The sequence below is a fragment of the Psittacula echo genome, assembly GCF_963264785.1.
Source record: "Psittacula echo genome assembly, chromosome: 2".
Lineage (NCBI taxonomy): Eukaryota > Metazoa > Chordata > Aves > Psittaciformes > Psittacidae > Psittacula > Psittacula echo.
The window spans coordinates 29532360-29548450 of NC_137737.1; the positions used below are offsets into that span (position 1 = coordinate 29532360).

At 35.8% G+C, this 16091-nt stretch overlaps 1 protein-coding gene across 1 annotated transcript in view; it reads left to right on the forward strand.

The window, feature by feature from the left end:
- Positions 1-13197, forward strand: part of MEOX2 (mesenchyme homeobox 2) — a gene marked incomplete at both ends in the record, with an annotated part of 52847 nt that extends 39650 nt beyond the window's left edge. Inside the window, 2 exons of the mRNA XM_080612025.1 lie at positions 121-293; positions 12973-13197. Coding sequence (XP_080468151.1) covers positions 121-293; positions 12973-13197 — 398 coding nt within the window. The remainder of the gene's footprint in view (positions 1-120; positions 294-12972) is intronic.
- Between the last annotated feature and the right edge of the window lie 2894 nt (positions 13198-16091).

Consider the following 16091-nt stretch of genomic DNA (forward strand, 5'->3'; position numbering starts at 1 on the left):
GAAAGCTTGAAGAATGTAACTTAAGCGTGTTGTTATCTTTGGGCTTACTGCGTTTCCTATTTAGCTGTAGACTTATCATTAATTCCATTTTTTCTTTCCTTTTTTTTTTTTTTTTTTCAGATTCTCAAGAAGGAAACTACAAGTCAGAGGTCAACAGTAAACCCAGGAAGGAAAGGACAGCTTTCACCAAGGAGCAAATCAGAGAGCTAGAAGCAGAATTTGCTCATCATAACTATTTGACCAGGCTGAGGCGATATGAGATAGCAGTAAACCTTGACCTCACCGAAAGACAGGTACGAAGGCAGAATAATGAACTTTAAATGTTTGCCCAATATGTAGCAGTGGTAGAGCACTTGTCTATGTTACTAATAGGTATATTTGTATATCAGATTGAATGTTCATAGCAAAATGCTATAAACGTATTACGTCTTTGCTATGCAATTTATATTTTCATATGTACCAGCTACTGATTAGTTTCATCTAGTAGGCAAAGATGGAAGATAAAAGCATGAGTAATATATCTGTTTAAACGGTACACATCTTTTCTAATCTGTCCACACTGATGTGGCTGAAGAAGTGGTAGGTCCCAAATACTGCATGCACAAGCAGTTGATTTGCCTGCATGCAACAAATATGAGCATCTTGTTTTAGTCTATTAAATATATGCAGTTGCCATTTGTCCAGAGTTTCTGAACATCCTGTTTCCAGATGGCAGCAAGAATGGGAACACCAGCAAAACTGGAATACAGGCATTTTTAACCACTTTATCTTACCCGGTGCTGTGAAAGCAGAGGAGATGATGGAATTTCTTATCACTGTTATTGGTTTCCTGCTCACCAAACCCTGGTTCGGGAGACACTTCTGCATATGCTCAAGTTTCATCATGCATGTTGTCACATTGGCTTGTAATGGAAATATTCATGTTAGGCATGTACTGAACTGTTTCAGGATCTCATCCCTAACCATTGAATAGGTAGTAAAATCACATTTCAAATCATAATTACACCAACACACAGATTTAAAAAATGTGTTTTAATAAAGACATTTAGAATACTGTGCTCAAGTGCACCAAATCTGATGAAATATTACCTACAGTTTTATCATTACAATTGAAAGCTTTTTGTCGACTGATAGACAGTTATCCTTTCTTCACGAATCAACATTAGATTGAGGGATTGCTTTAGATACAATCAGCAAGATCATAGAGTGATGGTGGTAGAAGATAGTGCTGTATCTGATGATATATTCAAAGGCAGGTATAAAAATAGCACCGTGATTTGTGAACTCTAGATTTGAGTTTTGCAATTTTCTCGCATTTCATTAACACTGACTACAAGTAAACACCTCGGTGAAAATCAGCCTTTTCTGTACATATGAACACACATTTACTCACACAAGCAAATGAAACAGTTTTTTTCTTTGAAGGCTTCCAGAGAATGGCTACCCCTTCCAGCTTGTCAAGAAGCAGCCAGTGATTTCTCTTGTTCTACTTCAACAAGTTGCCAAGTTCCAATGCAGTCATTTTCAGTTACTTAAATGTGTTGTATTTGTAAAAAATTTTGTATCAACAATTGATAAAATTTAGCATTTTTCATTTCCACTGACTAAGGTAATCTGAGATGATTAGATTAACTTTCACACTTTATTTTGACAGCTAAGGAGAGGACGGATGAATTACTATCTCAGTGCAAAAGAATACATTAAAAAAATATATCTACCTGTCAATTCGATGTGAATCAGTCAGCTGAATTCAGAAAATATATCGCCATGTTTAATAATGGTGAATTTGGCCTGGAATTTAACTATTCTCCCTGATAAGTTCTTTATTTTTCAAAGAAGAGAAGTAGTACATTAGTAAAACTAAATAAAGAAACAGTTCACTATGCTAAAAAAACCCAGTTAAACAGCATTTAAGATACTGAAAAGGGTCAGGTGAATATCAAATATTGTCTCTGGAGAAGAAAAGGCAGCCTATGATATGCAAGTGGAAAGAATTCATTTAAGTCATGGGAGCACTTGCTGTTTCCTTGCTGTCACGTCATATCAGTTCTAAGCATTTTGCTGATAATTGTGATAATTTCTATAGAATTATAATTAGTCTAATTATGTAATTCTCTGCTTCCCCAAATTATCACCGAGTGACAGCTGAGCTGCTAGAGATAACTCCCTTCCTTCCTTCCTTCCTTCCTCCTTTCCTTCCTGCTTTGCTTCCTGCTTAAAGCCACCCTTACTTAGTAAAGGAAAGCATTAAGATTTTTAACTTGATAAAGTCCAGTTCTGTATCTTACCACAATAAAATGGTCTGAGGGAAAAAAAAGAAAGGGCAATAAAACCTGCACTGTTAATCGAAAACACAAAGAAAATGGAGAGGAAATTCTGGACATATTTTTCAGTTTCTGAGTCATACTAACGCAAGTGATTATGTCACTTCCAGTGTTGTCAATTAGAAATGCCTCTTTTTTAAAATCAAATATATTGCTTTGATGGAAAAAGGGTGTAAGTAGGCATGGAATCGGGTGTGGGTTTCCATGGTATATGGCAATCTTCAGAAGCTGAATGCAGTAAATTAAAAGGCTTGGCTCTTCTTTCATACTTGTTTTACATCAGTATTTCTTCATTGCCTTAAAAAAAATTGCTTCAGGGTGAACCTGGTGCGACACTAATGTTTTGGGGTGGTTTTTTTTCAGTTAAGGGGCTGAGCTTATGTTAAGGACCTGTCTTTCTATCATTTGCAGATTATTCTTGAGTGGGATAACAGCACTTACTTGTTTGCTCACTATAGTTATTACTTTCTCTTATTAACTGTCTCAACAGAAGAGATCATATTTGATACATATTTTAAGCAGATGTAACAAAACAGTCCTTTCTCTAAAATTATTATGACCAAACTAAAATATATTTTTTGAATTCCAAAAAAAACCCCACTCTCCAGTGGTGTAGCATTTTTTAAGAAAATTGCTATTTCTGAAACAGTTTTCCTTTACTGTTTTCACCCCTGAAGGCTGCATTGCAGAGAATGATACCTCAGACAGTAGTTCCTTTGTTTAAAATAAGTGAACATAGAAGTGATAACCTCGATATCATCACTCTCTTGATCTCTCATGAAGTACTGAATTTGCACACAGAAAACTGAAACTTGCCTCAGATAATACAATGACAATATCCAGCAGTGGGTGTTGGGTGAACTAACATCTGCTCAAAAAATAGGTTTGAAAGCAGATCTACCCCTTGATGGAATTAATTGTTCAGCATAATTGTTTTTACTAGGTTTTTTAAATTTACAAACATCACATTATTCAAAGGGAAAAAAACCAAAAAGTAATCTGGGGAAAGTATTGTTGGGTCATCCTAAATTACAGCTTTCAGTTATATCCCAAGATGTGAGATAAATTACAGAGCCTTGTATCTTAGGACAGCTTGATCTACCTCTTGCCTAGAGTGATAATTTCAATCATACGCTGCAGCTTAGAAGAGGCACTGACCAACTAACACTTCATAATTACCTGTCTGGTATTTAAACAAGCTGAAGAAAAAAACATATGTCTGATCATATTCAAAAAGTATATAAGGGTGTTAAGGTTTTCTACAGGCATCATCTGACTTTTGAAACAACTTACAAGATCAGAGCAAGCATAAATGACTCATGGAAGGCCATTTCACAAAAAATAGTAATGAAAAAAAAACCTCACAACATATGGATAAGAAGGAATTAATCCTATCACTCCCTAAAAAGGAAACCTAAGTTACAAGACAGGAGGATGAAATGAAATAAGTGCCTCAATTGCCCAGATATTGAGAGTGCACTTTGAGAGCATTGTAAGCACATCTGGTGGTAGGATGCGTCTATTATGGCATTGTAAGAATTCCAGCAGTATAGATATATGTAATTCCTGCTCCATCTCCTATTGAGTGTACTCACAATCCCTGTTCAGCCAGCAGTTAATAATTTTCAGCTGGCAGGCCCCTATTTTGGAAAGCCAGTTAGACTAAAAACTGTCTTAGCTCCCTAGATATTTCTAACCTTGACAAGCGCATTCTTGGCTTTTTTGTACATCCAAATAAACCTGGAGAAGGTTCCATGCAGACTTTTTAATATCTCGCTGTGGGATGAGGAGAGGAAGCAGCTGCAGTGGGGTATCAGAGGCGTGGCAAAATGGACATTTTTATGGAGTTGGTCCTGCCAAATATAGAAAGAGTAGGAGATCTTTCGACCTCGCAAGATCTTTTTGCATGGAGCTAATCAAATGAGTAATGTTGCGGTTCTGCAGGCCAGCTAAGGTTACCGGAATAAACAGTCCAAACATGTAATGCTTCTGTTTGCCAACATAAACGGAAAATCCCACCTAGTCAGATTAAATTCTGCTGATGGCAATGAAAAGGTTTATTTCTTTTTTATTTATTTATTAGTATGAGGTGTCCCTGCCCATGGCAGGGGGTTGGAAATTGATGATTTTAAGGTCCTTTCCAACCCTAACTATTCTGTGATTCTGTGATTCTTCTTAACTTTAATTTCCAATACCCACTCAGAAGCCATTTATACAAGCCCTGCAGCCATTGATTTTGCATAGACAAAGAACAAAATTTTGTCAAAATAAAGATTGATTTTGCATCTGTGTTTGGCTTCTGTGTATGTGATACCAACAAAGGATGAGTGACAAAGGACAAAGCTTTGTAATGCCTTTTTCTAACAGAAAGAGAAGCAAGTAGTGTTGTTATTTAAATGTATTTGGGCGATGTTGGCATAGTATCGTAACCCACGCTGTAGCACTGTATTGTTATGACTATACAAGTAATGAATTAAGTTTTCCATTAGAAAAGTTTCCACAATGTTTCATCACCAGTGATGTTATTAAAATCCTTTTCAGTATTGCAGACCTCAGGTGAAGCTAACCACTGCATTTTTCAGACTTGACCTATAAGATAAGAGTAGCATCCCTTAGTCACCCAGGTGAGAAACCAGGGAGTTCAGTGTTCCTTAGTTATTTGTTCTGAATCACCTCTGGAAGAGCAAATGTCTTTCCACGCGTCACAGAGCATGACTAGTTTCCTACTCTAGGAAACCAGATTTCTAAGGTTAAGTGGTGAAATTACTCCCCTGCATACTTTCAAACAAAATCAAACAATGAATTGATAGGATAAGCTTCACCATCTAAGTCTGATTCGTTGTGCTGTCACATCTTCTCTGAAAGACAGCTGCTCATGCCAAGCAGTTATGTGTTAAGCACTCTCTATACACACTGTAATAATGAGCCTGTGTGGCTTGAAATCCTTTGGATTGTTTGTTTTATTTAAAGTAGCACTCTTAATAAAATAAAACTCACTAATACTTTCATATTTGTCTTGAGCAATATAAATACCAGCAGTAAGAGTTCCTGCGCTCAGTTCTTCCTTAGGAAAGAACACTCCTGGCAAACTTAATTACAACTTGTGCATAATTTTGATTTGTACCATAATTCTTCTATAAAAGTGCATGGCAAAACTTCAAACACCATATTTACTTCTGCAGTATTGGCTGAATTCAAACAAGCAATTCCATGTGCAAAGATCCTCAAAGTTGTTAGTTTTCAATGCACTGTACACCTTCAGGAGAAACCCCACGAAGTTCTGGGTGGGAAGAAATCTCTGTCTGTGCCAAGCAGCATATGCAATATAGACAGGAAAAACAGCAGCTCATATGGCTGCTTTTACAAAATGAGTAAGGCTTTGCTGTCCCCTACCCCTACCTTTTCTTGGACACAAGTTGGCGTATTCTACTGTTGCATGTTTAAGAAGATAGGAGCTTTTTAGGTTTGTCATGTATGGTCACTTTAAGAACCACAGAGAAGAACAAATGATATTGGAGAGTTGCAAATAAACACATAGAATTTGCAGGGCACTGGGAAATGTAGAATATCTTCCTGGTTTCTTCTTACCAAAGTAGTAGCAAAATAAAAAAAAAAGCATCAACATACTTAGCTGAAAGCCAGTCGTGATTACCCACCATCCTTTAACTTTCACACTCAGCTGATCTGCATGAAACGGTGCAGAATGATGCATATTAGAATTTTTTTCTTGTGAAATAAAATGCTGTAGATGTAATTCATGCAGGTAAGTGCCTATACAAATAAGAGGCAAAGTTCAGCTAAAGGTGATCTTCCCCACAAATTAGTTTCCACCATGTGTTTCTTTTGTAGATTTTTATATATATGCAAAGGAATTGGATGAAGGTAGATTCTAAAAGGATATATTGTAGAAGAATAATGTAGATGGAGTTCTAGCAGCAGCCCCACAGATTGCCTTTCTTTGCCCCTGGCCAAAAAAAATAGATTAATTTTAATTTAATTAGATTATGTACAACAAGTCAGTAGGTAGAAAGAACCTGAAATAGTGTGTTCCATTCTGCTTAAAGTATGTTAACCTTGAAACTGATTTAAGAGAGGTTCCGAATAGGAAGGGTTAGCTGTTTGATCATGAAATGAATTTTGAAGATCACTGGTGGAAAAGGTGACAGTGCTTTGGATGGAGTAGAGGGAGGTAAACTGAGTACTCTCAAAGACTTATGGAACTGGAATGAAATACTCCTATAACTGCTGTCTGAAATATAATGTCCATTCCAACCCTGTCTAAACGTGGGAGGTAGAAAGGAAAATGTATCACCTAAGCAGTAATCAAACCTCAGCTGACTTCTATGTAACAAAAAACCAGAACATGCTCCTACACCTTCCTGGGTGCCAAAAGCTCCAACTGTCCTTTGTGCACATGCCAAAACCTCCCCTTTTTCTCAACAGCTGCTGCAGCGTACTTGTGCACATTCAGTGCAAAGTCCTGTAACGTAACACGGAACAGTTCACTTTAAATCAGTGAGCAGGTGACTTCAACAGTTATAATCGGAAAGTTCTGGTACCATCCATTAATTTCCGAAGTAATTTTCTACAATTGATGTATTTTAGTACTATTTTATAGTAACTAAGAAGACATTTAATGATAAGACATTTAATACTCTTTAAACTGGTTTAAACTGATGTCTTTAAACTGGTTTTAAGCTCAGAAGAAATTTAAGATTTTTAAGTTTTTTGGTTTTTTTTTTTTTTTTTTTTTGTGTTGTTGTTGTTGTTCCTTTTATTTGATAGAAATTGGAATTCCTTTAAATCATATAGGGAAGAAAGTTAAGTTTAATTGAATAAAGCTACCTTAAATTCTCTCTTATGTATCTAGCATGACTGAAACCCAGCTGAACTATTTAAAATCTTCTGTTATCTTCAGTTAATGAAGTGAACTGATAACTCTATCATTTCTGTAAATACTTTAAATTAATAGATTTGACTTTTCTGACCCCTATATTTAGTCATAACCTAGAATAAGAAAAAAAACAAACCAAAACCTTTTCTGGTTTTACATGCGTATTTGCTTTTATAAGTATGTTGAATAAACTATCATTAAAATAATACCTCTATGTTGGAAAAAGGTAAGTTTCAGCTGTGTAACAGCAGTGATTTCTGTAGAGTTCAGGAGTTTGACTTTCTTTTAAACTTGGCAGAATTAAGTGTTGTGTCTAAAAATAACAGCAATGTTTTTAGAGCCAAAAAAAGTTGAGAAGCAAACTTTTAATTGTATTTTATTTTTTATTTTGAGAAGTCAGGGTTAATTTCTGTTATCCAGACGTTTGTTTGCATTAGAGGAAAGTAAACTGACAGATTATTAAAAAAAAAAAAAAAAAAATTGAAAATGGCCGACTAGGCGCAGAATGCTTAAAAAGCTTGGTGATGTGCTCTTCCTGACACATCATTTAGGTATAATAAAACATGCAATTCGGGGTACTAACTTCAAAGACTCACAAGTATGCATCTTTTATAGCAAAATATCAGTTTCAACCGGCACAGTGCTCTTGTTTCTAATTTTTAAGGTTCGTGAGGTAGAAGGCCTCAAATTTTAATCTCATTTGGGGCTCATGCCACAAAAACCTGGAATAGAAAACCTAATTATAGGAAAGACTTTGTCATTTCAGAAAAGAGCTTTTTAAAAGAGAAATGTCTTTTTTTCTTAAAAGAAGACAGACAGCAGACAGTGCAATTAAGGTAGTCTATAATCATTCACGCTTTAATTTTTCAGACAAGAATGTCTTTATTAAAAAAAAAATTCATTAATTATAGAAGGTATCTGTTTAGCTTTTCTCTGTAAGTACAGAATGCTAAAATCACATGTCAAAAGGAACCATCTGTATTCTACACAGCAGGGTAGAAGTCAATTATTCTCAAAGTGAATGTGACCGAAGTGCTCTCTGCTGGAAAGAGTACTAGATCAGGTGATATCCTCATTTGGAACCAAAATGATGTGTTGATGTCCGCATCATGAAGTTATATTAAAGATATATAATGCAAGACAGAATATAATGTGGCCCTTAAGCCTACTAAGGACTTATATCTCATAAGTATATAAGGATGACTTCAGTATTGTAGGCACTAAGAATGTCAACCTCCTTGTTTTAAATCTCTTCCCATGATTCCTACAGAGTAGACCTAAAAATAAATTGGTCACAGCAAGAACATTTATCTTGTACATCAGGAGATGTGCAATGTGAAATCATTTACTCATATCTTAAGTAACAGTCTAATCATCAGATGTGGAGATGCAGATGCTAAACAACTTGTTGACTAAGGGAAAAGAAACTGCACTTTCATGCCAGAAAGCAGATGTGCTCAATAGACTGGTTCATAAGTGCTGATTTAGAAACAGCTGTTAGTGCTACCATCATCTTTAATATAGTTCATTTCCCTTCACTTCCTTTGTTTTCCTTACGTACAGATGCTTGCTCTATAGTTAAGTTGTGCTATTCAGAGGGAGGAGAAAAGTGAGTGCATTTTAATAAATAATAGGTAATCAGGAAATTATTCTGGGAGGTGATGAGCACTCTCAGCTCCTGTTGGAGCCAACTTAGACTTGAAAAGTAGCATAAAAAGGTTCATCAAACCTACAATATCAAGTTTGTCACAGTAGACCTTTACTTGAAAAAGATACCATTTTTGCCAAAGCTGTAAAAAATGGCACAAGCTAGTTCTTTCATTGGAAAAAAGTTCTAGAGTTTTTCAAGTTCACTTCAGTAAAGGCTTTTTCTCCTTTATATTTCTTTTTTTGTTTTTCTTTCAGTCGTTTTCTCTCTTCACTCTTGCTCTTTTGCCCTTTCTTTTTCTCTCCTGTTTCTTTCTACTCTTTCATTTTTGTTTTTGAAGTTGTTTTGTACTGCTGCATGCTTTGTGCAACACCTCTAAGTTTCAATTGAGTTGTGCATTTGGAAAGCAGTTTTCCATGAATCCAGATAAATTGACACTCTGAAGCACTTCACACAAAGTTTGCTTCACTTCCTTCCCATTACTAAAATATAGATGGATCACATATCAGTAACAACTATACCCTCCATAATTGACTCTTCAGCTCTAAAGGAAGTTCAGAATTCCAATATCTGAATTTGATCTCTAGAGGAAATAACAAGTGAAGTACCTGTCTCATATTATTAGCACATGAGCATTAAAGTCTTCATTTAGAGTCCATTGAGCTCTACAGGAAAATTCACGTTGACATTAGTGCACTTTAGACCAGGTCAAAAGTGGATTTCAGTACTTTATAATGGAGGATATAAAGAAATCTATAGAAAATACCTAACAATCCCTCATATAAGGGTCCTGCAGTACATTAATGCAGAAAATGGTATAAAAATAAACTATTTTTTAATGATAAATTTCACTATAGTGAACTTCTACATTTTGCAAATAAACTTTGACATACCGAATAAAGAAGTTTCTTGTTTTATATTCTTTAAATCAGATACAGATTAATAGAACTAATTAATAAAAAAACTAAAGCTTTCTTGTTAACTTTTTTATTTTTTACATTACTACCATTTTCTCTGTATGTGAAGCCTGACAGGCTATATTCTAGTCAGTAGTAGATATATATTCTCCTGTGGGAGTGTCAGGATTACTGACTTCCTTCTACACTCAAGAGAGTGCATGCAAAGGCAGCTGGTGTCCTTTCAGCCCTGTTTTCCTTAAATGCCATGTTTCTGCCATGTGCAGACACAGCATTGCATGCTGATCCTCTGAGGAATTTATAAATGTGTCTTTCATTTATTCTTGAAAAGGGAAATCATCATCTTTTAATTGATTTATATCAGCTAATATACAGACACTGACCTAGACTCATCCCTGGTGGAGGCATTTCAGGGTATGGTTGGATGAGCTAGTCTGAGGGTAGGTGATCTGAATGAAGAGGTATACCCCAGCTTGACCTTAGCTACTCATTACCTGGAAGCTGGTGCCTATCAGTTCTGCTGGTTTTAATGCTTAAGGAGACAGACTGCCCTCGACTGTGGTTTTGTGAAGTGATCAGAATTACAAAAAGCAGCAGCAACAAAATTTTGTAAGAAAAAATGGAAAACAAAAAAGAATAATTTATAAACTGAAGTAGAAAATGCTCAAAAAAAGTGTCAGGCCAGCAGATGTGAGAGTTTAGCTGTCTGTGAGAGAAGGGCAGAAGTGAACACCTGTATCAGGAGCCAGGCAGTTATCATCCTGCTCATGTCTGTCCCAGCCAGAAGTGTTTCTGACAATGACTGTAGAAGTATTCAGTTTTGCAAGTATACAAAAACGAAATAGGTGCACCCAGAATGTGGTTTGCCTGTATCTCTCCTGTTCCAGTAAGTCAAACTAGATTGAATCCAGGCTGTGCATTCAATTTTTCCTTCAAATACATCATAGTCACTTTTCTTGACAATTTTTGCACACATTATTATTTTGTTTTAGGCTTTCAAAGCTATGACGTACTCTGTGAATGTTCAAGGATATAAAAACAGCTGCAGAATTGCTTATATCTTTTAAATATCACTCCAGTCCTGTAATTTCTTCATAACAAATAAAATTATCTTAGCTCTTATTTCAGAAGAAAAGTGATAATATTCTGTGATACTGGGTTTAATTTAAGTATATGGAATCCAAAGTGTATTATTTTTTGCATTTAGATTATGACTGCAGTTGCATCTACTGCAGTCTGGCACCAGTACAGTAGTGTTTTCTGCAAGAGAAACTGCATTGTCTTAAAAACCAAAAATAAACAAAATGACATCTTAACTTCCCCCAGAAAGTTGCCAGTGCTGTACTAATGCTGTGCCCTTTTGAAGACACTGTTTCCATGATCACCTCTGATACGTGACCTGAGTATAATAATTCCCAACATCACAGCAGCCAGTAAATAAATACCTTCCCCTTTACACTCATTTCACTTTACAAGCCAAATTCTTTGGCTCTGATGAGTTGACTAAAGGAAAGGATGTGCTGTGCTTTGAGGCTGTTAACTAACCTGGAATCATTTTGTTCTGGTCCCAAGTGATTGAATTTAACAGCTCACGTTGGCTTTAACAGGCATATAGAATATAAACAACTAAATATACCTCACTTCTCACATACGTACATACAGACAAGTGACATTATCTATCAGTTCAAATGTAGTAAAATTTTAATGTAAAATTCAAAGTGATAGTAAAGGTTAAACACTGTGATGTTTCCTGGATGTGTAAGACAGATTCAGCAAAACAGCATTTTTGTGGCTCTATTACTCATGTTGTACAATATGTCCTGCTGTGACTGTTCCTTGCTGTTTCTTTTAAAACTCTGAAACACATTCTGCTAAACGCAGCAGAGGATACACCAACATTGCAAGCTTTCTTGCTTTCTTTCCAAGTGAAAAGTTGCAGACATTGTTTATTTTTCTGTGGAACCTCCATGTGAAGAGCTGCACAGGCACACACGCACGAGATATTTTAGCAACATTAAGCGGATCAAACCTCACAATCTCCTATTAATACTGTTTTCAGTGACAATATTTTAAGTTGATTGAAATCAGCCTTTGTTCTGGTTTAATATATTTGACAGATGCTATGCACATATTTTCTTTTTTTGTTTCCTTTTCTTTTGGCTCTTGGAAAAAAAAGTCCTTGTGTTTTGAAGTGCTGGTTATTTAGAACTGTGCAAATAATTTAGGTTTACTTCCCCCCCATATATTTCTATACAGAGAAGGGGAGAAGGGAAAATGAGTTTGAGCTGGAGTAAAATCTTGGGGTTTAATGTGACTTAAATACAGATACATTTTTAATCTTTAATGCTGTGAATCTCTTTTCCATTCTCATCTGAAATTATTTGATGATTTTGACTCAAAATTATAAATGCTTTGCCCTCTGGCTTTGAGGGTGTTTACTTGTATGAAAAATTTGACCAGGGTCTATGGCTAAATGGACTAGAACTGAGGATAGACTCAACTAGAATCACTTAAATACATTTGTGAAATAGGCAAGTTCTAAGTTCCAATAGTAAGAAATGCTCTTCACATACTTCAACGAATAAATAAAAAAGAGCTTTTGAAGTGCTCCATCTGAAACTTACCACAAAGTTTACAGGAATAAACAGGCAGAAAGGAATGCAAACTTTTCAGTGCAAGTTAGTTTCTGAAGTGACTATCCTCTGAAGGTCAATTACAAGCACGGTAAGCGCAAGGGGCAGCAGTATCTGTCCCTGCCACCACAATGGGCTCTCTATTACATGAAATATAGGGGTTTCTGCACAGTTCGTTCATGGGAACCCTTTTCTATCTATTTCTCTACCTGTGAAATGTCATTAATACATTTTTCAAGAATATGTGATTTTTTTTAATGCTTTCTAAAGGGCTCTGAGATCTTCCTGAGAGCTGTCTGCTGCAAATAGCCCCGCTGCCTTCTTGCAGTACCCCTTTTCCTCCTTTGCTGTTGTTATCCTCATATCCTCAGCGTTCACATCCTATCCAAAACTGGATTGCCTGCTCTTCAAGGAAGGCTTGATAAGCATTTTACCATACAGACAGAAAGGAAAAAAAAACCCAAAACAATACAGCCCAGTGCTGTGCTAGAGCTATAAAGATCATTGTTACCTTCAATGACCCCATCTTTATTTTCTTGTTTTGTCTTCTGCAAAGGTTAAAGTTTGGTTCCAGAACAGACGAATGAAGTGGAAGCGGGTAAAAGGGGGCCAGCAAGGGGCAGCAGCCCGGGAGAAGGAACTGGTGAATGTGAAAAAGGGCACACTGCTCCCCTCTGAGCTCTCTGGCATTGGCGCAGCTGGTCTCCAGCACACAGGGGACTCACTAGCAAACGACGACAGCCACGACAGCGATCACAGCTCTGAGCACGCACACTTATGATACACAGAGAGTGTCCCAGCTCCGTTCTCAGGAAAGATGCTTTGCTGGCAAGCCTTACACAGGCATCGTTTACGTATGCAAGTGACTCTGGCAGTGATTTTTAAAGTTGTTTGGAAAATTCAGGCTTATTGTGTCTGGTTTTCTTGATTTTTAGATGGTTTACAGTAAGTGCCATGTCTTAAAGGTGCCTCAAGAGTGGAGAAGTGGAAGATAAACTTACTTTGAACATTCCAGATTTGTTTGTCATGTTTATGACAGCTGGCAGGTATTTTTGCTTTAGCTTGCACTGAAAATTACATTGCTCTCAACAGACGTTATATTCTGAAAACCACAGTGCCACAAAATCACTATCTAGTGGATAAGAAATGTATTTTAACTCTGTATATATTTACCTTACAGCATTTTCCTGTCTTCACTAATTTTAGCAATGCATTCATATTAGCTGATGGCAATAGTCACTCAAGACAATAAATGGCTTTTTGTCTCTTTATTTTTGTTTTGTTTTTCCAAAGACATACAATACATGCAGATACTTTTGTTCAAGTAGAGAACAATACAGTAGTGTCTGCTAGGACACGTATTTGTATGACAGACAAAACAAACCTTATGTTGCATTTACTATCAACTGCTGCTAATAGGGTATTATTAAACTTACCTAGCTCCTCAATTCTTCTATCTTATAACTGCAAAAAAATGATTTTTAGGATCATAAGGATAGTCCAGTAACCTGTCAAAAATGTCATGTTCCACTTACGCTCAGTGGAAACTTCCTATTCATTTCTACTCTGTCATTATTGAGTACATTGATAAATACTGACACTCTGCAGAAATGTTGTCGTATCATCTTCAGTTTAGAAAAACAGCAGTTAAGCTGAAAGTTATCAACTGTTTATGTTGATAGAAACCAAATATGAAGGTAACTCAGTATTGTGTCCCATGCGTAAAATCAAGACACATTTTCTGTTATAAGCTTTTGTGTACATACAGGCAAATACCAAAACACCAAAATTAATGCAAACCATTGATTGTACTTTGTAAAGAAATATGTTTAATAAATAATCCTTTTTAAATAATTCTGGTCTCTCTACAGTGATTTCATGGAATATTTTAAATGTTTTTTTTGTAGAAGTCCTAAGCAGCTCTGCTTTTTTTAGGCTTTTTGGAATGTAGTGGACAACACAAAGCTATGTCTTCAAATTTAGACTTTTAATCTTGTATAAACCTTTTACACTGATCCGTGTGGGAAACTCTTTCCTTTAGCAGGAAGAAGACATCTAGCAGTTAATAATGTCTTCAGCCAAAACCAACAAGAATCTGTTCAACCATTTTTTCCAGATTTAGAGCAAATAGAAAGGATTATTTTATACCTCATGGAAATGGGTGAAAGGGAATAAACATCAGGAAGGGACACATAACATATTGCTGTTGTTCAATAAAGCTGTTCAGAAGAAAAAAAAAGTCCAGAGAGATTTGGAGGTGAATTGGACTGGGCAGTGTGATAGAAAGAGGTAAGTGAAAGAAAGAGCGAGCAAGAAATGTTCATATCCTAGTAAATTCTTGTGAGCATTCACTGCAGCTCTGTTGTGTGGAGCAGTAGGGCATCATAAAACTTAAATGTGATCAAGAACTCTGTATCTGTTTTTCAAATCCTTTTCACTGTAGATTTGATCTTTCTTGCACGTTAATTGTTGTCATGATCGTTTTAGTTTAAAATGTCCAAGCAATGGGTAATTAATTTCTTTAAAGTCTTCAGAGCATTTTATTGATTCAGCAGTTAAGGTGTTTGCTTTTCTTTCTCAGTTCTTTTTCAAATGCTTTTGTCATATAAAATTGCTGTGGATGGGAGTAGGATAGAGAAGTAAGCCAACTTCTTGTGAATACTTGATAGTTTTTATTTCATGGTTGGATGGGAAAGGTTTTTTGGGTGGTGATTTTCAAAACAGGAAAAAACTCCAGTGATTCAGACTAAAGCTTTTTATTCTTTGCTGGTTTTGTTTTTTTGGTGTTTTTTTTTTGGTTTGGTTTTTTTTTTTTTTTTTTTTTTTTTTGGTTTGGGGTTTTTTTCCCCTCTTAAATGAAACAGAACTAAATTTCAAAATGAAAAATTAGAATGAAAATTTGAAAAAATAATCTTGAATTTTTAAATAATGCTTTTTAACAACAGAGATTTATCCAAATATAGCATGACTTGTTTTGCTAGTAGAGAGGGGAGAGATTATTGTCTTTCAAACACTCTGATTGCCAAAAATGCCTTTTTAGGTTTGCAGAACTGTTTGTTGCTGTCTTTCATAAAAAGTTTAAGATTGAATCAGAAAAAGGATCAGCCAAGTTTGAGCTGACATTTTACAAAACAAATGGAAGTGCTTTATTTATATTACCAGAAATGCACCAGCAATGTGTTCCTAGCCCAAGGCATTTTGAGAGGTGTATTATTCTGTTAGAGGCACTGTGATTGGACTGCGTTATTTGCAGAGGAGGAGCAACTAGTATGTGTGATGATGGCAATCTGTGAGCCATAATAATCTCATTACCAGAAAGAATTCTTTCCTACTGAGAGATAGCCTTTTTCCATTTTCCTAGTTTTAACCGAATCTGTTGAGACTTAAAGCACAGGTTGAAGAGAAAGAAACGTGAGAATCAATTTACAGTGCTAGGAAAATTTTTGTTTAGATAATTGAACAAACCTTCAAACAAAGGGCCAAGTTACTTTATATTACAGGGGAAAAAAAAAAAAGACTAACAAAATTCACAATTTCCCATATTTTAAAAGCAGCTCAGACTCTGAATGTGGCTGTAAAGCGCTAACTCTATATAGTAACCTCTGATATTACTTAAAGACCTCTGGTGGCTTTAAACAACTGTTTTGTGGGTACATCATTGGTGAGTGCAATATG